Genomic DNA, 16,893 nt, shown 5'->3' with positions numbered 1-16,893 from the left:
AAATAATGTTTTTAAATCATCACAAGTGTTTTGGGTGGAAAAGTACACATTTCCTGACTCAAAACCGATAGTACTTTTGACAAAAATAACTAATTTGGCTGTACGCTTTCAAAAAAACAATGAATTTGTCCACACTTTGCGGATTTCTGAATCATGAATTCACTGGCAACGGGAGCAGAGCAAGGCCTCCTCCTTTAATAATGAGCTCTCTCTTACTCTTCTGTTATCTCCATCTTTCATGTTCTGGTCTCATGGTTTTGTTTGAACTCTCCTGATGACCAGTGGTGGGGGTGAAGCTAGACTTGGAAGCATGGGTAGACAAGTTCAAGATCTTGGCCAGCAATGTGTCTGACAGTCGTCAGGGCTCGCAAAAGGTACAGTATGAAAGGCTGGGTAAAAAATGATCAGTCCTCTATGTGACTGCTGTCAAGTGACTTGAACAGATCCAGTCTAAAGTTATTATGTTATGGTGACTCTGACTTCCTTTGTACAGTGTGGGCCATCCAGAAGTTGTGAGATGGACTGCGAAGTCAACACTGATGTAAGAATTAATCTCATTTCACATAGCCCTAGCCCAGGAAGAGTAGCTGCTGCTTTTGCAACAGCTAATGGGGTTCCTAATAAAAATACCAAATACCAAAATTGTACAAACTGCTGTCACAGTACCCAACCAGACACAACCTACACACACATACAGTTTGACTAGTTCATGTCAACCAAGCGTCTGGGGAATTATGGCATGATTTGTTTGTGTGTGTGTCCAGTGCTGGTCTGTGTGACAGAGAGAATAAGAGAGAGTGTGAGAGTCTGTCTGTATGTGCCTGTCAGTAGTGATATAATAATCCAATACAATTCCCTGTCTCTAGGACTTACTCTGCTATCTGATTGACGATGGTGGCTTCCTGGTGATGTCCAACCAGAGGGATCACTGGAAAAAGGTATGGAGGGTAAACGTCAGTAGGTACCAACCATGTCAACTTACACAATCTCTAAATGGTCAAATAGCACAATAAAGTTGATTATCGAAGATATTGAGAGATTCTTTGGTAGCTAGCTGTATGTTACAATTATAACATTTAGTCTGTATTATTTGACTCCCATTAGTTTTAATAGGTGCAGACCAGTCACAAAGCCTTACCCTTGTTTTTTGCTATAGCTCAGTGTGCAAATAATACAGACGGATTGTTATCAAATACATTGAATGATAGATCTGTGTATTAAAGATATGGAGGTCTGACAAATATCTTTTCTACCTGCCTGTCAGTTATCCCAGTATCTTTCTGTTCTAGGTGGGCCTTTTCTTTGGTGATGTGGACCCCTATCTTATGCACGCGCTGTATAACAACTCCATCTATGCCCGCCGGCAGTCTTTTCAGTACCAGTCAGCATGTGAGCCAGTCAGCAGCAGCCACACAGGGGCAGCACCCAGGGGCATCTTTGTGGTGAGAGTTCAAGGACCAGGGCAGTCTTACCTTACCTTACCTTACTTACCTTAGTTAATCTCCAGGGTCCATATTTGTGAAGTGTTTCAGAATAGGAGTGCTGATCTAGGATCAGTTTTGCATTTTCCAGGGGGTTCTGATCCTAGATCTGCACTCTTACTCTGAGACGTTTTACGGGTGGATACAGGCCCAGAGAAAACGACTAACTATTCCACGTAGCCTATCAAAGATGCAGCTACCACAACGTTGTTTATGCCCTCAAATCTACACAAGTCCCTTAGTGGGAAACTCTTAGAAAAAAGGGTTCCAAAAGGGTTCTTCGGCTGGCCCCGTACAATAACTATTTTTGGTTCCAGGTAGAACCGTTTTGGGTTCCATGTAGATCCCTCTACAGAAAGGGTTCCACAGTGCCGTCGGAAAGTATTCAGACCCCTTGACTTTTTCCAGATTTTGTTAGGTTACAGCCTTATTCTAAATGTATTAAATAGTTTTTTAGAATTTTAGATTAAGGCTGTGGAAAAATTCAAGGGGTATGAATACTTTCCGGAGGCTCTGTAAATGGAACCCAAAACGGTTGTACTTGGAACCAAAAAGGGTTCTTCAAAGGGTTCTCCTATGGGTACAGCCAAAGAACCCCTTTCGGTTCTAGCACCTTTTTTTCTAAGAGTGTAGGGGGGCTAAAGCTTGTTTCTGGAAGGGGCTATCAACTTCAACCTCATAAGGCTCTGGTCAAAAGTAGTGCACTATAGGGAACAGCGTTTGGGACTTACTTATTCTAAATCTTTCAGTGAGTAATGGCTTCTCCTTGTGTTCTCTTTTCTTCTCCTGTCCTCCTGGTCCCCAATGTGTTGTGTCTAGCCCTCCATCGCAGACATGCTCAGTCTGGCCTGGTGGACATCGGCGGCAGCATGGTGAGACTATCTCTATTTTAGCACAGATCACATGACCTAAAGAACAAGTTGTATGAAACGTAACCCTTTAAAGGGATAATCTGGGATTAGTACATACATTTTTGGAATGATACAGCCATAGATTCTTGGAGAATATAACTTAGAAATAGTTCAACTTTCTTACTCCATCACAACCCAAAATAAAACCTTGTTTAACAATATAATGAATAAACGAGTACTGTGTAACCAAAATAGGAATATCATTTTGATCTAATGCATGGTCAGTCCTTGCATCCATAGCTCCGTGTTTGAATTTGAGAGTAGTTAGATTTCTCCAGCTCCATCCCTCAGCTGTTTACCAAAACTTTGTTGTTGATTGCCCCCGCAGAAATCTCATTAGGCTAATAAAAAAATCCCCATAAGAATCTGTCAGTTTAAGCTAGAGATATGTTTTTGGCATTGGATGCGTCTCAGTCCACCGCATCTGCCTATTTCGCACTTCCTCATTTGCGGTGAAAGGTGACAGAGCTAGAGCGGTGTTTATCAGACCATGAGACACCACAAAAATCGGTCTTCTCACAGAATTGTCTGTAGTGTACAAACTATTATGACCCCTCTATGGAAAGATGAGACTCTCAAGAACACGATGGTGATGATGGTGTTCTCCTCTCACAAGCGTCTTGGGACTTGTCTAAAGTCAGTACAGCTGATCTGCTAACTTTTGGCTGTAGTGTCTGAACAGTTTGGGCTACACACTAATATGACGCCTGTTAGAGTTGCGTCAATTCAAATCTGGTATCAGGATAAGTATGACACTGAGTCACCGATTGTATACTATGTATTTTTTATTAGCTAAGCAATAAGTGGTAAATGCAATTTTCGTATATACGGGCTCTCTGTCCCACCTCGCAGGGCAAACAGAGAACTGACTTGTTCTTGACAAAGATATTATAAATATAGCTTGACAGAAATAGTTCCTGCTTCCGAGCCGGCCTGTCAGAGTAGAGACTGGGTGTGGTTTAGACTCACCCAGCCTATCGTTGATTGTTGGCGCAAAGGCTGGTCCCAGCCCCCTAAGCGCTTCAGTTGATAGATGTAACTGTTGCTGTGAAGAATATCTATGCGCTCATGCTCGATACCGTTATCTCGCACCTGGCTCCTGTTATCTAACAAAATACTGTTTGTTCTCGCAACACTACGTTCTGAATGTGCCCCCTCAACTCATTGCACAGTTTCTGTCTTCATGTTATTCTGTATTTTTCCATCATGAGAAAGGTCCATGGCCCTGAAACTGTTAACAATGTTTCAAGTCAGCTATGTTGCATAACACATACATACATCCACACAAGCCCAACAGCAGATAATATTCAATCACATATATGGTAACGGGCTATAGTGCATAACACAGAAACCTCATAAGCCTCTGTGGAAAGGTGAGACTAACGAACACGTACATGTCGGTTGTTTTGCTCTAGGATGCCTATAGGCCTCACAAGACTTGTTGAAGGTCTCCCAGTACCAGTTGAAAAAATGAATGGAAGTATACAGTGCATTCGGAAAGTATTCAGACACCTTCCCTTTTTCCACATTTTGTTACGTTACACCCTTATTCTAAAATGGATTTCAATCTACACACAATACGCCATAATGACAAAGCCGGAAAAATAAATAAAACGTGCACATTTATTAACAATAAAGAACAGAAATACCTAATTTACATAAGTATTCAGACCCTTTGCTATGGGACTCGAAATTGAGCTCAGTTGCATCCTGTTTTCATTGATCATCCTTGATGTTGCTACACGTTGATTGGAGTCCACCTGTGGTATGTTCAATTGATTGATCATGATTTGGAAAGGCACACACCTGTCTATGTAAGGTCTCACAGTTGGCAGTGCATATCAGAGCAAAAACCATGGGGTCGAAGGAATTGTATGTAGAGCTTGAGACAGGATTGTGCTGAGTCTTCCAAGCTGGCCGCCTGTCCAAACTGAGCAATCGGGGGAGAAGGGCTTGGTCAGGGAGGTGACCAAGAACCTAATGGTCACCCTAACAGAGCTCCAGAGTTACTCTGTGGAGATGGGAGAACCTTCCAGAAGGATAACCATCTCTGCAGCACTCTACCAATCAGGCCTTTATGGTAGAGTGGTAGAGTGGTCAGTAAAAGGTACATGACAGCCCGCTTGGAGTTTGCCAAAAGGCACCTGAAGGACTATGACAATGATAAACAAGATCCTCTGTTCTGATGAAACCAAGATTGAACTCTTTGGCCTGTATGCCAAGCGTCACGTCTAGAGGATACCTGGCACCATCCCTATGGAGAAACGTGGTAGCAGCATCATGCTGTGGGGAGACTAGTCAGGATCGAGGGTAAGATGAACAGAGCAAAGTACAGAGATCCTCTTGGTGCACCTATCCCTTTAGCGGGATAATTTTCGTCAACTTCCGCAGAATTGCAAAGCGCCAAATGAAAATTAAATTACTACAAATATTTCATTTTCATTAAATCACCAGTGCAATATAGCTTTTCGGCGAAAGCATACCAATGTAACGATTCTCGTAGGTGGAAGGAGGAGAGGACCAAAGCGCAGCGTGGTAAGTGTTCATCTTATTTAATGAAAAATAACACTTCAAAATACAAAACAACAAAGTGAAAACTGAAACAGTTCTGTCTGGTGCAGACACACAAAGACTGAAAATAACCACCCACAAAACACAAAGGAAAACAGGCTACCTAAATATGGTTCTCAATCAGGGACAACGATTGACAGCTGCCTCTGATTGAGAACCATATCAGGCCAAACACAGAAATAGAAAATCATAGAAAAACTAACATAGACAACCCACCCAACTCACGCCCTGACCATACTAAAACAAAAGACAAAACATAGGAACTAAGGTCAGAACGTGACCCTAGCCATGGGTCCCAAATGGACGGGAGATTCCGGCAGCGCCGGACAGGTGGGAGACTCCGGTGGCGCCGGACAGGCGGGAGACTCCGGCGGCGCCGGAGTGAAGGGTGATTCTGGCATCACCGGCGTGACAGGCAGCTCTGGCAGCTCCTGGCTGACTGACGGCTCTGGCAGCTCCTGGCTGACTGACGGCTCTGGCAGCTCCTGGCTGACTGACGGCTCTGGCAGCTCCTGGCTGACTGACGGCTCAGGACAGACGGGAGACTCTGGCAGCGCTGGACATACTAAAACAAAAGACAAAACAAAGGAACTAAGGTCAGAACGTGACAACCAAGCGTTTATGTAAGAACATCTCTCTCAGTAGACAAAAAATTACATACACCTAGCAGCAAAGTAGATTGGTCACGAAAGTCAGAAAAGCAATAAAATGAATCGCTTACCTTTGATCTTCAGATGTTTGCACTCACGAGACTCCCAGTTACACAATAAATGTTCCTTTTGTTCCATAAAGATTATTTTTATATCCAAAATACCTCCATTTGGTTGGCACGTTATGTTCAGAAATCCACAGGCTCGAGCGGTCACAGCGGGGCAGACGAAAATTCAAAATAGTTACCATAAAGTTTGTGAGAAAAATGTCAAACGTTTTTTATAATCAATCCTCAAGTTGTTTTATTTAATAAATAATCGATAATATGTCAACCGGACTGTAGCTTCTTCAATAGGAGAGAGAGAGAAAATGGCTGCCCCACTCTGTTGCGTATAAAAAACGCTGCTGGCACCCTGCCATCCTCTGCTGCGATCTGATATTTCTCGCTCATTTAAAAAAATAAAAGCCGGGCCTCCCTGCAATATCAGTTCTGTTATACTCACAGACAATATTTTGAGTGTTTTCTATCCAATCTAAATACTGCCCCCCAAGAGGTTTTAAAACCTGCTCCAGAGCGCTTAGACAGGGGCGAAGGTTCACCTTCCAAAAGGAAAATAACCCTAAGCACAGAGCCAAGACAACGCAGGAGTGGCTTCGGGGCAAGTCTCTTAATGTCCTTGAGTGGCCCAGCCAGAGCCCGGACATGAACCCGGTTGAACATTTCTGGAGAGACCTGAAAATAGCTGTGCAGCGACACGCCCCCATCCAACCTGACAGAGCTTGAGAGCATCCGCAGAGAAGAATGGGAGAAACTCTCCAAATTCAGGTGTGCCAAGCTTGTAGCGTCATACTCAAGAAGACTCGAGGCTGTAATCGCTGCCAAAGGTGCTTCAACAAAGTACTGAGTAAAGGGTCTGGAATACTTATGTAAATATGATTTCAGTTTTTTATTTTTAACAAATTTGCTAAAATGTAGAAAAAATGTTTTTTTGCTTTGTCATTACGGAGTATTGTGTGTAGATTGATGAGAGGAAATATGAGGGGACCAACTGTTGTTCCATGTAGTGAATCTGTTATTCAATGTGTTTGATGTGCCAATGGCAGTAGGGCCAACTATTTTTTTCATCAAATATTCTTTTCAGATATTTTTGGGACACTTCAAAAAAAAAAATCAAAGTTAGATAGCAAAATTATCCTTGGTAGTAGAACCCCCCCCCCCCCCCCCCCCCCAGACAGGGTTTAGAGGTATCAAGTCAGGTTTAGGTCAGAGAGATGTCCTGCCTATTACTGTGATATTACTCTATGGCTCAGCTTCCCTCACACTGTGTGTTGTTACCTGATTCATCTGTATTAGGTCTGTAGTCCAGCAGCTGCTCTATGGACTGGCCTACAACAGTTGGCTCTACACAGGTTGGTGCACATTTCTTATTGTTGTGCTGTATGTGTGCCTTTCTCCAAAGCTGACATGTTAGGGGAATATGTTTCCATATGCTATGGGAAAGTAGTTGGTGTACACGGGACAGCACATTGCCAGGGCTGTCTTGTTGGAATGGAGCTCACTGTGTTTTTACATATACACATGAACACTCCCAGTACATGTCACATGTATGAAGCTGGCTCTCTACTGTAGACAAAGGTTCAATCCCCGCGTCCACCTTTCCCACTGTTTCTCCCACGTGCCTGTATCCCCCTTTCATTTCACAACTGTCAAATAAAGTGTCATGATACCCTAAACAAAAAAACATTTCTGTGTGTTTCATTCCTCCTTTGTTGCAGGTGATGTTCTGGCAGATGGGTTTGACCAGAAGGAGAGCAGCTGTGTGACCATCCAAAGCCAGTTCTACTTCACCAACACCACCAACTCATACAATGTGCTGCAGGACTGTGGGAACTGCTCCAGGTGTGTGTACTCATGAATGTTTTATGCATGTGTGTGTGTGTGTGTGTGTGTGTGTGTGTGTGTGTGTATGTTTGTACAAATACGTGACCTCTTTTCCTCTGTTGTAGGTTATTTCATGCTAAGAGGATAGAGAACACCAACCTGTTGTTTGTGGTGGCTGAGACACTGCCCTGTAGCTCCTGTGAGATTGAGAGACTGACCCAGGTCAAAACGGAGTGTATCCTTCATTTGGTCACCAGGACTGCAACGTCTACAAATCTGAACAAAGGCTGTCCACAAACGGGGGCATGATCTCCTGCATGTTACAAAAACCTAATAAATTGACTTATTAGATAATATTGCTAGCTGTAGCCTACATTTTGTAAATAAGTGAATCATTGGGTGTTATCGTATCCATATAGAAGACTCTATATAGGCCCAAAGTGTCACTGCATTTCCTTGTTGACCCTCTGACCTTAACCCAGGCCAACAGTCCAGGAGGAGGATCCCTGTGAGGTGTTGAACTCTGCACGCTACCGGAGAGGCCCGACCGAATGCTGGGACTACAACATTTGGGTAAGGAGTTCTCTAGTACCCCAGACATACTGTGTCCCCCACTTGGCACCCTTTTCCTTATATACAGTAATGCACTACTTTTGACCAGAGTCCTATGGGCCCTGGTCAAAAGTAGTGCCCTGTAAAGGGAATAGGGTGCCATTTGGGACACAACTGTGGTCTCTTGTGCATCACTTCCTATTGTTATTATTTGATATATATTATATGGTTGTTCTCTAGTCCTCTCAGTCTGCGTCTTCTCTTTATTTCTCTCTTCTAGGAGAACACATCGGAGTGTGGGAGAGGCCATTCCCTACAATCTTCAATAGGAATCCTTTTCTCTATCCAGCTGATCCTGACTCTTCTCTCTCTCTGACACCTGGACTAGACCATTACCACAGTCATCATCCACTATCTCCTGACATCCATTATCTTACTCTTCCCTTTGTTCTTCAACATTTCTTTATCCACTTCTGGTCGGGGATTGACCTCTGCCAAAACAGTTTTTTTTTCTCATAATTCCAATTTCCTCTTTCCTCTCCCTTTCTCTAGTGTGATTTCCCTTAATCTCTCTCTCTGCATTGCCATTGCATGTCTCATATGACAGGCCACTTGAAAAGAAGAGAGATTCTCTTATTTTGATGACAGTAAATTGCCCCAAGTGTGAGATATGGATTTTTTTTTAAATCATCCATATCCTTTAAAAAAAATCACTTCATTTGAATGTGTGATAAAGGGATGTTATGACAAATATTTTATTGACTTAGATGTTAGTTAGCATCAATGCTAAATATGTTCTAAAAGTGCTTCCAAAAGCCAAATAAGAAGTGATTGAGAGATTTTAAAAAACAACAACACTGTAACAAAAGTACAGTGGACCGTTGCTATCAACTGATACAGTACATTTTGTTTTTGTGAATTTTACATGAACATATAGTAAATATATAAATAAAAAAATGCGTAAAATATATTCCAAAGATGTATTTTTGTTCATATATATATATATATATATATACACACAGTACCAGTCAAAATTTGACACACCTACTCATTCCAGGGTTTTTCTTTATTTTTACTATTTTCTACACTGAAGAATAAAGTAGCCACCCTTTGCCTTGATGACAGCTTTGCATTCCAGTGTTTTGCATTCCAGAGTGTGCAAAGCTGTCTTTGAGGCAAAAGGTGGCTACTTTGAAGAATCTCAAATATAAAATCTATTTTGATTTGTTTACAAACACCTTTTTGGTTACTACATGTCTCCATATGTGCTAATTCATAGTTTTGATGTCTTCACTATTATTCTACAATGTAAAGAATAGTAAAAAATAAAGGAAAACTCTGGAATGATTAGGTGTGTCCAAACTTTTGACTGGTACTGTGTGTATATATATATATATATATATATGAACAATACATGTATTGAATTAGATGTATGAACAAACATGCATAGCCTATATGTCAAATGTTATACTCCATTTAAGTTATACTCCATTTGGATGGTTGAAGATGACCTACTGAAGCTTTACCTTGCATCTTGTGCAATGATTTGTCTATGTGATCTGAAAAGCTCATGCATTTGTGTATGCTAACTTCTGGAGAATGTAGCTTATGTATGGGCAGCTTTCAGTGTAAACATTTGATGATGCCACTCTCCGATTCCCTTTGTTGATATTCCCTTCTAGTCCAAGCAGAGCTTTATAGCCCCTGGAAGCCTTTATGAAGAAACACATTTGGGTTATAGAAAAATGAGTAATATTTTTGACACACTTTTTTTGATGAAATATTTGTAAAATGTTTTTTCTTTCATGTCATGCCTGGTGTTCCACCCAGCAGTGCCTTGGTGCACTCCTATTGGATGAGCGGGACTTTAGATCTCAGATCTGGACAGTAGACACTTCTGCTCCAGCCCTGGAGAAAGGCACACTCGACTCTATGGACAGTACTGACTGAAAGGACAGCCCTCAATGGATTTTGTGGGCCATGGGAAATGTTAAGGTGGACTGTGTGAGGTGAAGGGAGATAGGTGTAGTTTAGGATTACATTTCAGACTGCAAGGTATTAGGGATACAGCACAATTGAAACAGCGCCCAGTTACAGTACTTTCCCTTGTAATTTCCCCATGGACACAGAGGCACAGCCATCGTTCAGCCTGCTCCAGTCTGTTTGTGAAAAGGTGCAGTCAACCGTGTGACCAAGAGCTGATCATGGATAAAGGACAGCCTAGATAGCCTGCTTCCCCAGTGCTCAGTGTCATCTCCCTCTACCCTGTAGTTCAGTGGTGTACCGCAGTATCTCATGCAATTCTACACATTTTGCCATGAGGCTTAGAGAATTTTGCATTTTTAAAGCAAATTTCCTGTTATTCTATACATTTTGGCATGAGGCTGAGAGATAATGTTGCAGTTTTACAGCAAATTTCCTGTAAATCATTTTTTTTAATGACATGTTCATATCGTATCTGGGGAGGGTGGGGGGGACCATAGAGATCCTATTAAATTACTAGAGGGCGGTTATGTCATTAACCCTCGAAGTTCCAGAATGGAGTGAAAATGGCTGCCATATTGGTCAGGGAGAAATCCAAACCAGTCTAAATGGAATGAAAGGCATAATCCTGATTTTACTTATGCATGAAATTAAAACAAAGGCATGTGATGTATCAGAAATTGTGTAATATAATTATTTTCAACCAAATATGTTATATAAACATAAAAACAGTTTATATGGGTTTTATGCACCTTTTCTGTATAAATAGCCACAAACATATATGTAACCAGACCATAAATGTCAACATTTTTGCTTTCTTGGAAATCTGAGAGTGCTATTATATGATACAATATAAGTACTTGTTGCATTTACAACTTGTCTAAGTCCTATCATCTACATATTTCGGCCAGTGAATGGCTGTGGATATTGGCAGTAAAACTGTTTGGATAGCTAGCTAACAAATATACAGTGCAGATACATTTTACAAATCCATTATTTTACACAATATCTTATCACAGCACTGGCAAATCATAGTTGACCAACTCCCTAACCAAAATGGCTGACCTTTAACACATTCTAGTATTCTAATTCCTATTTCTATGGGGGCGACCTCCAACCCAGGGGAATTTCCATACTCTCTGTAGGAATACCAGATACCAGCTCACCTTTCCTACTGACCTCACTGTATACATGAGACATCCAGGAAGTGACTTGCCATCAGCCAATCAGATATGACAAGTCACTCAATTACAATGACTGTTAGAATACAGTATTAGCAGTAGTACAGTTGAACTTTTTTTCTGCAATTCTCACAGGCTCATGTAGAGCCTTTGTTAAATAGACTGAAGAACACTCAGTTTGGACCATGTTTTTTATTATTATTTATATATTATTCAAGACAGACTAGACAAAAACCTGATTGTACAAAACATAAAAATAATTGTCTCTTCAAGAATGTGTTTACAAAAGTAAATTAACAAACAAAAATTGTATACATCGAAGCTGCACACCTCAACCCAGTACCCATCCCAGACCATGGGCATTTTAAAGACGAGCATTTTATCTGGGCTTTTCATGATTGATTTGGGGGAATTAAATATTGAAAACAACTCTGTCCACATTATAGGATAACTATTGCTCTTTATACAGTGTGCTATTAACTCTGAAGTCAGTGTTTTAGTTTGGTACGTTTAATTTTTGATATACTTATTGCATGATTTTATGGAACATTTCCAGATTGATGTATAAACTAGTAATAAAAAGTATTTGACATTTCTTTACAGGTGAACGTGAGTAGCCTAAGCACTCTCCCACTCCGTGAGGATTTCCCAATGGGTGCCACCTTACACTTAACTCTGGTCCAGGGCGTCATTCAGCTTTGAGATCGCAGCCAAACAATGTTCTGGACCAGAGTTACCTTACACTATGAGTGTTGTGAGAATCTGATAGGCATGTGGGGGTTTTGGTCGATGACCTCTGATTGACTTTTGAGTATGCTTCATATTACCTGTTATACATTAGGTAATAGCATTGATTGTGAGAATGAACTCAATGGGCAGTTTGTTTATTGCAAAATTTAAAGAACGTTGAATGTTTTTGAAAAATATGGGGGATGGGCATTTTAACTTCAGTTTATTCAAAAAAGCCCGTAACAGCTTTCCTATCGTTTTATTTATTAGGCTATGAAATAATATGAATGTTTAATGTCTTTCTGTACTTTTGGTTTGGTTTGCTGCTATTGTTGTTGTTTGCTTGGGACAGCGTTTCCTCTCCTTGTGCGCAGTCGTCCATGTCACCTCGTGTTTTGTACAGATGACTCAAAGCAGTCAACGGAAGAAGGCCAACTTTGTACAACATTTTGTCTGCTACATGAAAAAAGATTATCTCTAAATGTTTATATATGATATTTGGTGATTAAATGCTATTGATATTTTTCACTTCAGCTCTTTCTGATTTGTGTTCCTTTGATTTAATGCTATTGTGGTGTGCAGTGTATTTGATAACTTCTGTTTTATAGTACTGTGAGTTTTATGACTAACCTCCACAATTGAAATATTACACACACACACACACACACACACACACACACACATACACATACACATACACACACACACACACACACACACACACACACACACACACACACACACACACACACACACACACACACACACACACACACACACAGTGTATAAAACATTAAGGACACCTTCCTAATATTAAGTTATTAAGTTCCCTTAGAACAGCAAGGTGTCAAAAGCATTTGACAGTGATGCTGGTCCATGTTGACTCCAATGCTTCCCACAGTTGTGTCAAGTTGGCTGGATGTCCTTTGGGTGGTGGACCATTCTTGATACACACGGGAAACTGTTGAGCATGAAAAATACAGCAGCGTTGCAGTTCTTGACAAAAACCGGTGCGCATGGCACCTACTACCAGAACCCATTCAAAGGCACTTACTGTAAATAGTTAGTCTTGCCCATTGACCCTCTGAATGGTACACATGCACAATCGGTCTCAATTGTCTTGAGACTTAAAAATCCTTCTTTAATCTGTCTCCTCCCCGTCAGCTACACTGATTGAAGTGGATTTAATAAGTGACGTCAATAAGGGATGATAGCTTTCACATGGATTCACCTGGGCAGTCTATGTCATGGAAAGAGCAAGTGTCCTTAATGTTTTGTATACTCAGTGCATACATACATACATACATACATACATACATACATACATACATACATACATACATACATACTCAGAATGGCAGACTAAGGCCTAGTTTTCTGTGACATTTTAAAGGCAGAAAGTATGAATAGGAAGGCCCCACTCACACACCCAAGAAAAAGTTTTACTTACACTCACACATGGAGCACAAAGAAGAACGAACAGAGAAAAATTGATGTTGCCTTAGAAAATAAGACAAAGAAAAAATTAATTGGGACTGGAATTTATTAAAATAATAATTAAAGGTTAAATATGTTGAATGTTAAAGGTTGACTTAAGTAATATAGTAAAATGATTAAGGATGAGATGTTGGTTTTAAGGTACAGTATATTTGGACTATGTCTATTAGGCTTGGAGGATAAGGTCTTAGGTTGATAGTGATTTGTTAGAATGTAGAAATAAGAGAATGGTGGGATGTTGGATGTTTAAGATCCGGTAATAGAGTTAGGTTAGAGTTAGATTAGAATTGAGTGAAATTAGAATAGTAAAGGGAATAATAAGTGTTCATGTTTCAAACTAGTAATGGTGATGATATGTAGCTAAAAGTATATTAAGGGTGCAAGCTTGACTGAGAACAACCCCAGCCAGGTTAGACTGTTAGGAGGCAGGACATCCTGTGGATGTGAGGGGGGAGGAGCTTGTGTTTTTAGAAAGCCTAGGGTGACGTGCAAATGGGGGTTAGTGGGTGGCTGAAAAATAGTTTGCAGGTGCAATTGCAAAAGTAGGTGTTAGGCAGAGAATAATGATAGGGGTGAGATTGGGGTGGGGCTAGGACCACAGATAGAGTGCATTTGGAAAGTATTCAGACCCCCCAAAATGTTCCACATTTTGTTGTTACAGCCTTATTTTAAAATGGATTAAAGAAAAACATTTCCTCATACCTACATTATCCCACAACAAGAGCTGTCTTGGGGGTGTGGTTTGAGGTGGGTCTTTCTTTGGGTTTGTGTTTGCCAATCAATCACAACAAACAATGCAAGTAGCTAGCCATTTCGAGTTGAAACATTGAAAGCAAGCTGGCAACATGCATCAAACATGTCTTCGGGTGTGCTTGATTAGGAGCTAGCTAGTTAACTAGCAGGGATAAAACCTTTATTCAGGTTCAACGATAGCTATGCAAATCTATCTCTGACATGACCAATAAGCGAGAGGCTATGTATTTAGCGAGGTACATCACAGTATCACAGCCTAGTATCATAGCAGCGTAGCCTATAATGACATGTAACTGTTTGACGGTTATCCTGGCCATCTGCCCAAAATTGTTGAACAACTTTCTGGAAGCCCATTTTCTCTAGAGTAGCTACTAACCACACGTCTTGTCTGGGGAAGAGGTTCCAGTGGGCGAGTTCGTTTTGCGCAGTGGTGGAAAAAGTAAACTACCCAATTTTTATACATGAGTAAAAGTAAAGATACCTTGATAGAAAATGACTCAAGTAAAAATGAAAGTCACCCAGCAAAATACTACTTGAGTAAAAGTCTAAAAGTAATTGGTTTTAAATATATATATACTTATGTACAAAAAGTAAATGTAATTGCTAAATATAAAATGTATCAAAAGTAATAGTAGAAATCATTTCACATTCTTTATATTAAGCAAACCAGACGGAACCATTTTCTTGTCTTTCATATTTATGGCTAGCCAGGCTCACACGCCAACACTCAGACATCATTTACAAAATGAGGCATTTTTGTTTAGTGAGACCACCAGATCAGTGGCAGTAGGCATGACCAGGGATGTTCTCTTGATAAATGTGTGAATTGGACCATTTTCCTGTCCTGCTACTTTTGGTTTGGTTTGCTGCTATTGTTGTTGTTTGCTTGGGACAGCGTTTCCTCTCCTTGTGCGCAGTCATCCATGTCACCTTGTGTTTTGTACAGATGACTCAAAGCAGTCAACGGAAGAAGGCCAACTTTGTACAACGTGTCTGCTAAATGAAAAAACATATCTCTAAATGTTTATATATTGTCAGGATTTGGCCAGGGTTGTTCCGGTTTTTGCCACTAGATGCCCCCATTGTGCTTTTGGATCCTTTTGTTTTCCCTTGTTCCCAGTTATTATTTGCACTTGTGCCTCGTTTCCCTTGAATGTATTTAAACCCTTAGTTTTCCTCAGTTCTTTGCTCTGTGTTTGAATGTTACCACCCAGCCCCAGCGATGCTGTGAATATTTGTTGCTCCAGTTGGACTCTCTTGTGGTACTCTGTTTTTGTTCTTATTTATTCATTTTTGATTATCTTTTGAGGCTTTTTCTGCTGTACCTCCCACCTTGTGGATTTACCTTTTGACTTGGAGGATTACCTTTGTTCTCTTGGAATTACTTTTGACATTGTGGATTTATATTTTTGCCTGAAGAACTTTCCTTTTTACTTTATTAAAACACTGTCTCAAGTATTGCTGTGTCTGCCTCATCTTCTGGGTTCTGCTGACTATTATGGGCTTTGTTAGCTAAGTGACTGTTTCTGACACCGGAGACCCGAGTTTGTAACCGAGTCTTGACATATATGATATTTGGTGATTAAATTATATTGATATTTTTCACTTCAGCTCTTTCTGATTTGTGTTCCTTTGATTTAATGCTATTGTGGTGTGCAGTGCATTTGATATCTTCTGTTTTATAGTACTGAGAGTTTTATGACTAACCTCCACAATTGAAATATTATACACACACACACACACACACACACACACACACAGAGGTCGAGAGCCACGCATCCTCATAAACAAAACCCAACCAAGCCGCACTGCTTCTTGACACAATGCACATCTAACCGTACACCTGGCGACCTGGTCAGTGTGCACTGCGCCCGGCCTGACACATACGATACATTTATTAAACATAAGAATGAGTGTGTGTTTTTGTCACAACCTGGCTCATGGGAAGTGACAAAGAGCTCTTATAGGACCAGGGCACAAATAATAATATAATAATAATACATCATTTTGCTCTTTATTTAACCATCTTACATATAAAACCTTATTTGTTCATCGAAAATTGTGAATAACTCACCACAGATTAATGATAAGAAATCTGGCAGTGGCTTCTGATTAAATTCAATTTTCACAGAAATGCGTGTTGCAATTACGATGAGGCTCTTGTTTAGATATTGGTAAGTGGACTGGAGGCAGGGCATGAAAGGGATAACGAATCCAGTTGTTTGTGTCATCCGTTTCGGGAAAGTAGCTGCGTAATTGCGCACCCAACTCACTCAGGTGCTTCGCTATATCACAGTTGACATTGTCTGTAAACATGAGTTCATTTACACACAAAAAAATCATACAATGATGGAAAGACCTGTGAGTTGTCCTTGTTAATGCAGACAAAGAAGAGCTCCAACTTCTTAATCATAGTCTCAATTTTGTCCCGCACATTGAATATAGTTGCAGAGAGTCCCTGTAATCCTAGATTCAGATTATTCAGGCGAGAAAAAACATCACCCAGATAGGCCAGTGGTGTGAGAAACTCATCATCATGCAAGCAGTCAGACAAGTGAAAATTATGGTCAGTAAAGAAAACTTTAAGCTCCTCTCACAATTAAAAAAATTATGTCTATACTTTGCCCCTTAATAACCAGCGCACTTCTGTATGTTGTAAAAGCGTAACATGGTTGCTGCCCATATCATTGCATTGTGCAGAA

The 16,893-nt window shown here is 40.5% G+C and overlaps 1 protein-coding gene across 2 annotated transcripts in view; it reads left to right on the top strand.

Moving 5' to 3' along the window:
• The window catches only part of cacna2d2b (calcium channel, voltage-dependent, alpha 2/delta subunit 2b), a 93,546-nt gene extending 84,392 nt beyond the window's left edge, over positions 1 to 9,154 (top strand). For both annotated transcript variants that reach the window (XM_021568677.2, XM_021568676.2), the window contains exons 29-38: positions 283 to 374; positions 494 to 541; positions 867 to 938; positions 1,290 to 1,442; positions 2,301 to 2,353; positions 6,969 to 7,024; positions 7,391 to 7,514; positions 7,622 to 7,731; positions 7,987 to 8,069; positions 8,329 to 9,154. In XM_021568677.2, coding sequence (XP_021424352.2) covers positions 283 to 374; positions 494 to 541; positions 867 to 938; positions 1,290 to 1,442; positions 2,301 to 2,353; positions 6,969 to 7,024; positions 7,391 to 7,514; positions 7,622 to 7,731; positions 7,987 to 8,069; positions 8,329 to 8,424 — 887 coding nt within the window. In that variant the 3' untranslated portion in view covers positions 8,425 to 9,154. The remainder of the gene's footprint in view (positions 1 to 282; positions 375 to 493; positions 542 to 866; positions 939 to 1,289; positions 1,443 to 2,300; positions 2,354 to 6,968; positions 7,025 to 7,390; positions 7,515 to 7,621; positions 7,732 to 7,986; positions 8,070 to 8,328) is intronic.
• The last annotated feature ends 7,739 nt before the right edge of the window (positions 9,155 to 16,893 follow it).

The sequence above is a fragment of the Oncorhynchus mykiss genome, chromosome 17 (genome assembly GCF_013265735.2).
Source record: "Oncorhynchus mykiss isolate Arlee chromosome 17, USDA_OmykA_1.1, whole genome shotgun sequence".
In the NCBI taxonomy this organism is placed as follows: domain Eukaryota; kingdom Metazoa; phylum Chordata; class Actinopteri; order Salmoniformes; family Salmonidae; genus Oncorhynchus; species Oncorhynchus mykiss.
The sequence above is the reverse complement of the archived record's forward strand: the minus strand, read 5'-3'. Positions and strand labels throughout refer to the sequence as shown.